We start from the raw sequence: 12473 nt of genomic DNA, 5'->3' as shown, positions 1-12473 counted from the left end.
ATTACGTTACATCAAAGTGATAAGTCAAGAAATTACAGTATGTATATATAATATATATATTTCCTCCTCAGGTCTATTTCAAGACTCCCGTTTCGATCACAGAACACCCGAAGATCAATGAATGGTTGACCCTGGTGGAGAAAGAAATGAGGGTCACTCTCGCCAAGCTTCTGGCTGAGTCTGTCACTGAAATTGGGATCTTTGGTAAAGGCACTTCAATTGACCCAACCCACTACATTTCCTGGATTGACAAGTACCAGGTATGTATGCAGAAGAATATTTAAACTGGAATACATCCAGACTGTATCGTTTTAATTTTCCAACAGTTATTCAAGTATACAATGAAATTGTGTAACGTTTGCACAATAGTTTGAAAAAAGTAGAAATATTTAATTTCATTGGTTGGAAAGCTGTTTCTTTGCATTTATACATGAATTCTCTCTCCAGGCTCAGCTTGTCGTCCTTTCAGCTCAGATTTCATGGTCTGAAAATGTTGAAAGTGTACTGAATAACACTGTCAGTGGTGCACCTCAATCCCCACTTCCTTCAGTGTTGACCAATGTTGAAGCGACTCTAACAGTGCTAGCAGATTCTGTGCTGATGGAACAGCCACCACTCCGTAGGAGAAAACTTGAGCACTTGGTGAGTAATGGCCTTGGTTTTCTTGAGCTAATTGGTGATGAGAAAATGTTTTTTTTGCACAATTCCTTAATTATTTAATGCTTAGTATTAATGTACAGGAACTATATCCTGCTAGAAGGAGATGCATTCTGAGATTTTCTGAGCATGTTATGTAAAAACTGAAGGCAAAATGCAGAAAATTAAGAGCTCTCAAAGATTGATTTCTGGGAGGATAAAATTCCACTATACTATGGTGAAATATTAATTAATAAAACAGTCACTATTCAGGCACTGAGAATGTCTTTGTGTTACAGATCACTGAATTAGTGCATCAGAGAGATGTAACCAGAAATCTAATTAAGAACAAAGTAGATCAGCCCAAATCCTTCGACTGGCTCAGTCAAATGCGGTTCTACTTTGACCCCAAGCAAACAGATGTGTTGCAGCAGTTGTCTATACAGATGGCTAATGCTAAATTCAACTATGGTTTTGAGTACCTTGGTGTCCAGGATAAACTGGTACAGACACCCCTCACAGATCGTTGTTATCTAACGATGACACAGGCTCTGGAAGCCCGACTTGGGGGCTCTCCCTTTGGTAAGTGGTGTTCAATAAGGTGTGCGGGGAGTGGGGCGGAGATTCATTGTAAACTATTGATTTAGCTGCAGCAATACTGAAAGTAAATTCTGTATAATCACATTAACTTTTTGAGTTTTGTTTATCAAACATAAGGTTAAATCGTTGATAATGGTAATATAACTTTTTTTTGAGAACTGCACATGATCTTTTTTTTCTGAATTGTACAGTAGTAAAATAGCAAAGCTAAAATCCCAAAGCTAAATGCATGAGCTACGAAGTTACACTTTTCATACTCGTAAATGTTTGTCCCACTTTAGGTCCTGCTGGTACTGGAAAAACTGAATCAGTCAAGGCTCTCGGACACCAGCTTGGACGCTTCGTTCTGGTCTTCAACTGCGATGAAACCTTTGATTTCCAGGTGCTGTGCCTATTTACAAAAATACATGGTCCTGTTGCAGTCTCTAAAGCGTATTTTATTAATGCACATGATAGTTACCATACAAGGCCATCAAGACGTCCCTCTTTGACCGCACGCTTCCATTCATTTGGTTCGTTTGTATTAATATACTTTCTCTCCCACCTCCTGACAGGCTATGGGTCGTATCTTTGTGGGTCTCTGCCAAGTGGGAGCCTGGGGTTGCTTTGATGAATTTAACCGTCTTGAAGAGCGTATGTTGTCGGCTGTGTCCCAGCAAATTCAATGCATCCAGGAGGCACTCCGCGAGCACTCCAACCCCAACCGTGACCGAAGTAAGGCATATCAGAAATAATGTACAATTGCCCTGGCTTGGGAATACTATTGTACCACATGTTCTTGTCTGCAGATGGGTATGGCCAATTGGGCTGAGTGAAAAATTGCTGTTGAACAGCCATTGCACTTTTATGATATTTACTGAGGAATTCCAAACGTCAGATTATTTTTTAGAATTCTAAAATTGGGAATGTAATTCACCCATCCACCATTTTATTTCCTTAGTTTACATTTAATTTCAAACTTCTAGTGCTCAGTTGACCAGTGAGGAAGTATTCAGTGCTAACAATTTGAATAGTTTAACAAGTATGATTCATTAGCTACCTTCTCTTAGAATAATGTATACGTCATGTTTATAATGGAAAAATGTATATATTCTATCTTCACGTTATCTCCCCAACCAGGATGAAAGTTAATAAAAAGAACTATTGCTGAAAAAATAGACTCTTGAGAGTTTGGCTGCATTGCATTGCTTCCTGCTATGCTGTAGGACCTTATCACAGTTTTATTCTACTCCTACTATCCATTTGCTAATGTCACTTTTGACACTTTTTTTAGAAAAAAATGTGCTAGGTATATTATCAGAGGAAAGCTGTTATGCTATTGAGGCTTGGAAGTATTTCTTAATTCAATTGTAAGTGTAAATTGATCTTGTTCTTTGATTATAATTTATAGTAAAGACAGGTAATTGTGGAATCAAAATGGATATTTATGGTGATTCAGTGAAGCAATAAGACTCCTAATGTGAGCACTATATTTTGCTTTCAGGTCACTGTATCACCACTGAGTTATTGAACAAGCAAGTAAAGGTCCGAGCAGATATGGCCGTCTTCATTACAATGAATCCTGGTTATGCTGGTCGATCCAACCTTCCAGATAACTTGAAGAAACTTTTCCGTAGCTTGGCAATGACCAAACCAGATCGTCAACTTATTGCACAGGTTATGTTGTATTCCCAAGGTTTCCGTACTGCTGAAGTCCTGGCAAACAAGATTGTTCCATTCTTCAAGTAAGCATCTTTGACTTGACTCTTACCATGTTTTAGAGCTAGGCTTCTGTGAATAGCTTTGGATTTGTAACAACAGAGGGAACTTCTGAAAGCTGCATTTTGATAAGAACATACATTATGAAGCTCTGCATTGAAGATGCATATATTGTAACTTAGCATACTTTTTCCTTTTTCAAGGCTATGTGATGAGCAGTTGTCCTCCCAGAGCCACTATGACTTTGGTCTGCGGGCCCTGAAGAGCGTGTTAGTGAGTGCAGGTAACGTAAAGCGAGAGCGGATTCAGAAAATAAAGAAGGAGAAGAGAGAACGTGGCGAAGATGTTGACGAGGCGGATATTGCAGAGAATTTGCCTGAACAAGAGGTCAGTGGGCAGCTGGGCTTTTATTTGAGTGTTTGCATTCAACTTAATTTACCAAATGAACCATTTACTAACTAGAACCAAATGTTATTCTAATTTTGCCCTAATTAACCTATGATTGGTTATAGCATTTTCTATTCCATGATTTAGGTTATTTGTTTTTATTTCTCTAAGTTTAGTCCCACTATAGTTAGTTTAATTGACTTGGAAATGTTTAATTTTTTATACTTAAAACACATTTTTTCTTTTGTAAAATGTGTACAAGGCTTTGACCAAAGTTTAAATACAGTTTATGTAGACAATTTATTTTTGAAATGACTCTCTTGTCACACAATAACCTTTTTATCTTCATCTTTAGATCCTGATCCAGAGTGTTTGTGAGACAATGGTGCCCAAACTGGTTGCGGAAGACATTCCACTGCTCTTCAGTCTTTTGTCTGATGTATTCCCTGGGGTACAATACCACCGTGGAGAAATGACTGCATTGCGTGAAGAGCTGAAGAAAGTTTGTCAGGAAATGTACCTTACCTATGGTGATGGAGAAGATGTTGGTGGCATGTGGGTCGAGAAGGTAAGCTGTAAAACTTTTTGATGGGGTTTTGTTGAGGTATAACTCAGTATATTTTGGTCCATTTAACTTGATCTGTTTCTTAGGTGCTTCAACTGTATCAAATCACTCAGATAAACCATGGCTTAATGATGGTTGGGCCATCAGGCAGTGGAAAGAGCATGGCCTGGCGGGTCTTACTGAAGGCCCTTGAAAGACTTGAGGGAGTGGAAGGAGTTGCACACATCATTGATCCCAAAGCTATTAGCAAAGACCATCTCTACGGAACACTAGACCCAAACACCAGAGAATGGACTGATGGGTTGTTCACACATGTGCTTAGAAAGTAAGTTGCTGGTCTGGAACAATTGGGAATTATTTATATTTGTGTAAGAGCTTGCTTGCACTTTCAACACCATGTGTTTCCATGAAATGAATTTGAAATTCTAAAGTAATTGCAAGTGAGATCTTTCAGTCAGTAGATTAAAGTAAACTGTTGTTCTTAGGATTATTGACAACGTTCGAGGCGAACTGCAGAAACGCCAGTGGATCATATTTGATGGCGATGTGGACCCTGAATGGGTAGAGAATTTGAATTCTGTGTTGGATGATAATAAGCTGCTCACCTTGCCCAACGGAGAGCGTCTCAGCCTGCCACCTAATGTAAGCTTATTTTCAACCACTTGAAAGGAAGTATGTGGCACAGAAGTTGAGCCTAGCCTGATGCACAGGATATGCAAAGGCTTCTGTGAAGCGCTTTGGGACGTCCTGACGTGAAAAGCGCTATATCAAATGCAAGGATTATTATTATTGAGTCCTCAAATATTTTTGTCTCAACTTCTAATAGGTGCGGATTATGTTTGAAGTGCAAGACCTGAAATATGCTACATTGGCCACTGTGTCCAGATGTGGTATGGTATGGTTCAGCGAAGATGTGCTCAGCACCGATATGATCTTCAACAACTTTATAGCCAGACTGCGCAATATTCCACTAGATGAAGGGGAAGATGAGGCCCAGCGTAGACGTAAAGGCCAAGAGGATGAGGAAGAGGCTGCTTCTCCAATGCTCCAGGTATAGTAGATATCCTTCCTGTCACGGAGTAGTTTGTGTCTGTAAAATGCCAACCAAATCTGTATGAAGCTACAGTACTATTAATGGTGAAGGCAAGAGCCTTATTATCACCCAGATGGTGACTTTTTGCAAGTGTTAAGTACCTGTATACATTTCCTTGTTTTCAGTAGCACTTTGCAAAGATATCATTTGTGTCCATTGCCTTCTTCTGATTTAAGCTGAACAATATTAGATGTGTCTTGTTACTTTTTGCTCTTTTTTTATTAAGACATTTCTAGTTACGTTAAGTAAATTCCATAAACTAATGTTGATTTAAATGGGTTTAATTACAGATCCAGAGAGATGTAGCGACTGTTTTGCAACCATACTTCACTTCAAATAGCCTGATTATCAAAGCAGTGGAACAAGCTTCTAAGATGGAACATATAATGGATTTTACACGACTGCGTTGTCTTAGCTCTCTATTCTCCATGATGAACCAAGCTTGCCGCAATATTGCCCTCTATAACGCCAATCATCCTGATTTCCCAATGCAAATTGACCAGTTGGAGAGCTACAGCCAGGTATGATTTAGGGAATGCTTAAACATTTGTCTTTAGTTTTGCTTTGTGCTGAAGTATGTTTCACTAACAATTTCACGAATTTTTACTTCGATAGAAATACCTGATATATGCCATTCTGTGGTCGATCTCTGGTGATTCTCGTTTGAAGATGAGAGCAGAACTTGGTGAATACCTCAGACGAATTACCACCATTCCATTGCCAAGCACTCCCAACATGCCCATCATTGACTTTGAGGTAAGGAATCTATTTCTGATGTGCCAATTTTAATTTTATTCATTGGATTTCCTTCAAGATGACTGAATGCACAGTCAAAGAGGCAGTCTTGAGATTTCACTTTGTTGTAACTTTTTTAAAAGGCTCTGCTGGTACAAGGAGGCTGAAATTCCTTCCAGATTTAGACTTAATGTTCTAGTTCAGAGTCATTCACAAGCCTCACGCAAGAATTGAGATTATGTATTCTTTTCACCCCTCTCTCTGGCACTTTTCTAAGACAGTGCAGTTGTGATTAATAATTTACATGGAGGAATAGAGACACTGAGTGGTGTTCTACCACTCCATAGTATAGCAGGCTTGGAAGTGGGGTGGGGCGCAGGAGTTTAGACATGCTACACTATTATGTTTTTGTATTAATTTTAGGTCTCCATCAGTGGAGAGTGGATTCCTTGGCAGTCAAAGGTACCACAGATTGAAGTTGAGACTCACAAAGTTGCTGCTCCAGATGTTGTAGTACCAACCTTGGATACAGTTCGCCATGAAGCCCTTCTCTACACATGGCTGGCTGAGCATAAACCGTTAGTCTTATGTGGGCCACCTGGTTCTGGCAAGACTATGACCCTGTTCAGTGCACTGAGAGCACTGCCAGACATGGAGGTAAAATAACTAACCTTTCTAAATTGTTCATGTAGCTTCAAGCACCAAAAGTGTAATTTCTATCATAAATCTTTGTTATAATTCAGATTTGCTTGCTTTTCACTAATAATTAAGTAATTTTTTTTCATACTTTGATCTCTATTGTGTTGACAGGTTGTAGGTCTGAACTTCTCCAGCGCAACTACACCTGAGCTGGTTCTGAAAACGTTTGACCATTACTGCGAATACCGCCGAACACCAAACGGAGTGGTTTTGGCACCCGTTCAGCTCGGCAAATGGCTTGTGCTCTTCTGTGACGAAATCAACCTTCCAGACATGGACAAGTATGGGACTCAGAGAGTTATATCCTTCATTAGACAGGTTGGTAGGAAGAGCTGATAAAGAAAATTGCTTGATAGCAGTGGGCGCAGTTGATTCAAGCATGCTCATTGTTGGCTGTCAAATTACAGATGGTGGAACATGGTGGTTTCTACCGCACTTCAGATCAGACCTGGGTTAAATTGGAACGAATCCAGTTTGTCGGAGCTTGCAATCCACCGACTGACCCAGGAAGGAAACCACTTTCACACAGGTCAGCAGCTTCACATTCTACTGCCTTACAATCGTCACTATGGGATAAAGTTACTGTCATCAAATCCTTTTTTACGCTGGATCAACAAGATAGCAGTGCTCAAAGTAACACGACCAAAGATGTATTTGAGCAACTTATTAGTGCTATATGCGTTCCATGAGTGAATATGTTTTTTAAACTCGTCTGATTGGGTTCTTTTTGGGTAATAATAGTTGTAAAGGCTCAATGACGTGATAAGGTGCTATATTAATTGCAAGGATTATTATTATCGCAATTAAAATGACTGGAGTTCCTAAACCATTTGCATCGTTTTGGTATATTAGGTTCCTACGTCATGTGCCTGTTGTGTATGTGGACTATCCAGGCGCAGCTTCTCTTACACAAATTTACGGGACATTCAACCGTGCTATGCTGAGACTCATCCCTTCCCTGCGAACATTTGCAGAACCTCTCACTGCAGCCATGGTGGAGTTCTACACTATGTCACAGGTACTGTCTTCGCTCTCAAATGGCAATATAGAGAATTAATTTATCTTAGAATTAATTTTTACTAGTTTAGGAGGGAGCAAATTCTAAATTAATAAATTCACTCTCCACATATGAATAATCTAGAAAGTAAAGTTGATCTTTCAACTTCGACTCTGGGTCTGCAGGATTCTGACACATTGTATTACTACAAATGTGTAATGTAGTGTCTTATATCCTGCAATTATCCACTCTTCGCCACTGAAAGAGATTTAACAAATTACTTCCATATAGAAATTAAAGCACAGTTTTCAGCATTTTACTTGATTTATACCAGATTCTCAAGAAAACTTAGATGGCTTAGGTGATGTGGAAATTGAGTTCTATTTAGTAATCCGTATGTCATTATTTTGCAGGAGCGCTTCACCCAAGACACCCAGCCTCATTACATTTACTCTCCCCGTGAAATGACACGTTGGGTGAGAGGCATCTTTGAAGCCTTGAGGCCATTAGAAACTCTGGCTGTGGAAGGTTTAATCAGGATCTGGGCACATGAGGCACTACGCTTATTCCAAGACAGGTTTGTATTTTAAATGTTCTATATTTTCATTGATTTACACCAAAATAGGATGACTGAAGGCAGCATGTTAATATTCTTGTTGCATCTGCTTTCAGACTTGTGGAAGATGAGGAGAGGCAGTGGACTGATGAGAATATTGATGTCGTGGGACTGAAACATTTCCCTAATATCGACAAAGAGAAAGCTCTGACAAGACCAATTTTGTACAGCAACTGGCTCTCAAAGGTATGATTAGCTGATAGGGATTTGAATTACAATCATTTTAAGGAGGCGTTTCATGCTTGAATTGGTGGTCATTCTCGTTTAACTATGGCTAGTAAGCTGACAATGAAACAGCAGTATATAACTCAGCTCTTTCGAATACTGTAGAAGTTGTATCTTGTATTTTTAGGATTATATTCCAGTGGACCAGGAAGAGCTCCGAGATTATGTCAAAGCCAGACTCAAAGTTTTCTATGAGGAAGAGCTGGATGTCCCCTTGGTGTTGTTTAATGAAGTTTTGGATCATGTACTCAGAATTGACAGGTATGGAACTATGTAAATATATTTATTCCTTTTCAGTAAAGTCCATTAAAACGTAATGTGGTATTCTTGTTTGTAATCTTTTAGAATAACCCACTGCATTGCTTCTTAAATCTGTCATTTTAGGTCATATGGAAGTTTGTTAATAATACAATGCTTAGAAAATTACGTTTGTTCAAGAAAGCCAATGCTTTTAAAATGCTGAATTTGCTCCTCTAACTTCATTTTTTTAGGATATTCCGTCAACCACAAGGTCATTTGTTGCTTATTGGAGTCAGTGGTGCCGGGAAAACCACCCTCTCTCGTTTTGTTGCCTGGATGAATGGCCTCAGTGTTTATCAAATAAAGGTTAGTGCCCATATTTTCCCATGATGCTGATAAGCTATGGAACTAGTGTGTAATGCTGTATATGTATATATATATATATTTTTTTGTATATATTTATATATTTTTAAAAATGAACTTTTGTAATTTTAATGCTTGAATGTTTATCTTTACAGGTTCATAGGAAGTATACAGGGGAGGACTTTGATGAAGATCTGAGAACAGTATTGAGGCGTTCAGGTTGCAAGAACGAGAAGATCGCTTTTATCATGGATGAGTCCAACGTATTAGATTCCAGCTTCTTGGAACGTATGAACACCCTGTTGGCCAACGGTGAGGTAAATATTTGAAATGGTATTTGCTGCAAACGAATGGACCGACCTACAATAAAAATTGATTACATTTCTAACAGTTAGAAATAAGAACGAATAGTATGGTGGCAGTTTTGTAAAACATTCTGTCCAAATAGTTTGGCTCAGCCATTAACAAAGTGATCTAGAATAAACAAAGCACATCCAATTTGTATGAGCAAGTGGAACTCAACAGTAGACTATTGAGTTGAGCTAGAATGCTAGAGAGAACTAACATGAGAAATAGGGTTGTGTGAGGGCTAAATTAATCCTTTGACAAAAGATGATCCAGCCATATTTGGAGTCCTGGGGTTTTAAACTGGTTTTGTCTAGTGCTCTAGTGCTAGTGATTTTTTTGCTTAAACTGTGCAGGTGCCTGGGCTGTTTGAAGGAGATGAGTATGCTACCTTAATGACACAATGTAAGGAAGGTGCTCAGAAGGAAGGCTTGATGCTGGATTCTCATGAAGAGCTGTACAAGTGGTTCACTGGTCAGGTTATCCGCAACCTTCATGTTGTGTTTACCATGAATCCATCATCTGAGGGATTGAAGGACAGAGCTGCTACTTCTCCAGCTCTCTTCAACAGGTAAATACTGTTTTGAGTACTGTATTTACTGATACCTCGTAGTTGTAATACCTATTTTGTGTGGTTAATTACTTTTAGCAATGTGATGTACTGAGGAATGCAGTACCCTCTTTTTACCATAGAGAAGAACGGTACTAGAGGAAGGGAAACAATCATAAGAATTGGACCGTTCTTACTTTCCCAAAAAAGTAGCTTTTGAAATCGCAACTTTTTCCACCTTCCCTGAAGTGTTGAGCATCCCTCCAAGTATTGACTGGTGACCTTTCCAGTAAAGAAATTATTACCTGGTACTGTATTTCAGCAGCCTTCTGAGCTACCTAAACAGAATTGATTTGATGATCATTGTCCAACATCTATTACAGAGGTTAACGTTTGCCAATAAAGGTATCTTGTAACAGGCAGAATAAATGTTTACAATCTGAATTGTAAATTGCTCCTTCCTCCCCACCTAAAATGAATTATTTTTATCCTCTGAGTAAAAGTATTACTCTCCCTGGGAAATTAATTTTAAGGGTTAAATTGTATTTGTATTTTTGTATAGAATTATTATTGTCTTTCTATAAAAATTAGAATCTTCCAGAAAATATAATTGTATTAGTTGGAAGTGACGTATTGCACTTTGTCTAACTCTTATAGGTGTGTATTGAACTGGTTTGGAGACTGGTCTACTGAAGCCCTGTATCAAGTTGGCAAAGAGTTCACAAGCAAAATGGACCTTGAAAAGCCCAACTATGTTGTACCTGACTACATGCCAATTGTGTATGACAAGCTTCCCCAGCCACCATCCCACAGAGAGGCTATTGTCAACAGCTGTGTCTTTGTTCATCTAACACTGCACCAGGTGAGCACCTAATATATAAATTAGACATTTTTTTGTACTTTCATTTACTTTGGGTTCGAGAAAGGAGAAATGTCCAGGCTTATTCTAACATGAGAAGGATACCCCCACAGGGAATTAAACTGCATCTTAAAGTTGGATAAGATCAGTTCTGGATGGATCTAGCCAATGTAGATGAATCCAAGTGCCAACATGATTTAAATGGCATTGTGGTATATATGTATTGCTTTGTGTTAATGGTTTCAAAAACATTGCCTTTAGTTGCTGTTATATTTAGATATTTGAGAGTCCAGACTTGCTTTTTCGATATATCTGGAATGCAGAATTTTTCATTTTCTTTGAAGGCAAATGCTCGACTGGCAAAACGTGGAGGAAGAACAATGGCCATCACTCCTCGCCATTATCTGGACTTCATAAATCACTATGCCAACATGTTCAATGAAAAGCGCAGTGAGCTGGAGGAGCAGCAGATGCATTTGAACGTTGGTCTGCGAAAGATTAAGGAGACAGTAGACCAGGTACTATCAGAAACATGATGTCTTTAAAGTGGGATTTTCTCTTTGTTGTTGAGCAAGAACAAAATATAGGTAGGAGGAACATGCTAAATTTAACTTTATATTTTAAACCGTATGTTTATTTGTGATGGTAACCCCAACAGAACTACATTTTACAAAAAAACACAGGGTTGTTTTCCAGGTGCTTGCAGAAAGACCTGTTTTGCTGCTAATTATTTTTGCAATCCAACCTTGTCACACCTAACTGTCAGCAGCTTATACCCGTGGCAGCGCCCAGGGATGACAGCAGGCACAGTCTAAACCAGCATTCATTTGGTCAATCTTCCACAACATAAAATGAAGAAACAGTCTCCAGGCTAGAGTAAGGAAAGATGAGAGGTCTTGATTTTGGATTACTCTTGTAAATATAGCATTTACAAAAACAATGAAATGTGCAAAGCTGATTTTACTTACCGTAAATCTACTATGCCTTTGTTTTTATATTAAAAAGCACCTTTTTGTATTTTGTATCCACATTTAAGTATCCGGTTGGAAAGTAAACATTTTAAGCTAAAATTATTGCAAAAAACATGGGTGGAACCTGTCTAGCCTACCACTGATAACAACATTCAATTGATAGTTATTTGCAATGACATTGACTTGTACAGTAAAAGTTCTTCAATGCTGTAAGAATCTGTTAATATAGGCTTATTAGCTAGATGAGTATTTTATTTCGCAAAGCCTTCATTGAAAAAACTTTTCTCTTTGTATTAGGTTGAAGAATTGCGACGTGACTTAAGAATCAAGAGCCAGGAACTGGAGGTTAAAAATGCAGCAGCTAACGATAAGTTGAAGAAAATGGTGAAAGATCAGCAAGAAGCTGAAAAGAAAAAGGTAGTATTGTGACACGTATTTTTCCAGATGTGTGTTCATTGACTGAACAAGATCATCTGATAGTGCTTATTTTCAATGAGAACCATCTCTAATAGCAAAATTAGTATATTTCACAGTGTTTTGTTCACGTCAAACTTTTCTTTTAGGTTATGAGTCAAGAAATTCAGGAGCAGCTGCACAAGCAACAAGAAATCATTGCAGACAAGCAGATGAGAGTAAAGGAAGATCTGGACATGGTAGAGCCTGCAGTCATTGAGGCTCAGAATGGTTAGATCAATTGTTTTAAATTTGACTTTAAACATATACATATAAATTTAATTATATAATTGTATTTAAGTGTTCAGTTGTTTATTTTTGTATTTTGGAACTATATCCAGTTTGTAATATTCTGTCTTTTAAATGACTGCCTTAACTGATCTTTTCTGTTTTTCTCATTTCTTTCAATTTTCTATCTCTCTTCCTCTTCACTTACCTTCA

General features: G+C 38.3%; 1 protein-coding gene across 1 annotated transcript in view; it reads left to right on the top strand.

Moving 5' to 3' along the window:
* The window catches only part of dync1h1 (dynein, cytoplasmic 1, heavy chain 1), a 41021-nt gene that overhangs the window by 14070 nt on the left and 14478 nt on the right, over positions 1-12473 (top strand). The window contains exons 25-51 of the mRNA XM_042338242.1: positions 72-260; positions 448-642; positions 936-1218; positions 1518-1618; positions 1791-1950; positions 2720-2960; positions 3138-3321; positions 3677-3889; positions 3973-4211; positions 4372-4528; positions 4713-4937; positions 5270-5500; positions 5595-5735; positions 6138-6371; positions 6525-6731; positions 6821-6942; positions 7266-7431; positions 7824-7987; positions 8083-8212; positions 8379-8512; positions 8743-8857; positions 9010-9171; positions 9556-9770; positions 10407-10611; positions 10953-11126; positions 11877-11996; positions 12143-12263. Coding sequence (XP_042194176.1) covers positions 72-260; positions 448-642; positions 936-1218; positions 1518-1618; positions 1791-1950; positions 2720-2960; positions 3138-3321; positions 3677-3889; positions 3973-4211; positions 4372-4528; positions 4713-4937; positions 5270-5500; positions 5595-5735; positions 6138-6371; positions 6525-6731; positions 6821-6942; positions 7266-7431; positions 7824-7987; positions 8083-8212; positions 8379-8512; positions 8743-8857; positions 9010-9171; positions 9556-9770; positions 10407-10611; positions 10953-11126; positions 11877-11996; positions 12143-12263 — 4828 coding nt within the window. The remainder of the gene's footprint in view (positions 1-71; positions 261-447; positions 643-935; positions 1219-1517; positions 1619-1790; positions 1951-2719; positions 2961-3137; positions 3322-3676; positions 3890-3972; positions 4212-4371; positions 4529-4712; positions 4938-5269; positions 5501-5594; positions 5736-6137; positions 6372-6524; positions 6732-6820; positions 6943-7265; positions 7432-7823; positions 7988-8082; positions 8213-8378; positions 8513-8742; positions 8858-9009; positions 9172-9555; positions 9771-10406; positions 10612-10952; positions 11127-11876; positions 11997-12142; positions 12264-12473) is intronic.

Source organism: Callorhinchus milii, unplaced genomic scaffold, assembly GCF_018977255.1.
Source record: "Callorhinchus milii isolate IMCB2004 unplaced genomic scaffold, IMCB_Cmil_1.0 Scaffold9, whole genome shotgun sequence".
In the NCBI taxonomy this organism is placed as follows: domain Eukaryota; kingdom Metazoa; phylum Chordata; class Chondrichthyes; order Chimaeriformes; family Callorhinchidae; genus Callorhinchus; species Callorhinchus milii.
The sequence above is the reverse complement of the archived record's forward strand: the minus strand, read 5'-3'. Positions and strand labels throughout refer to the sequence as shown.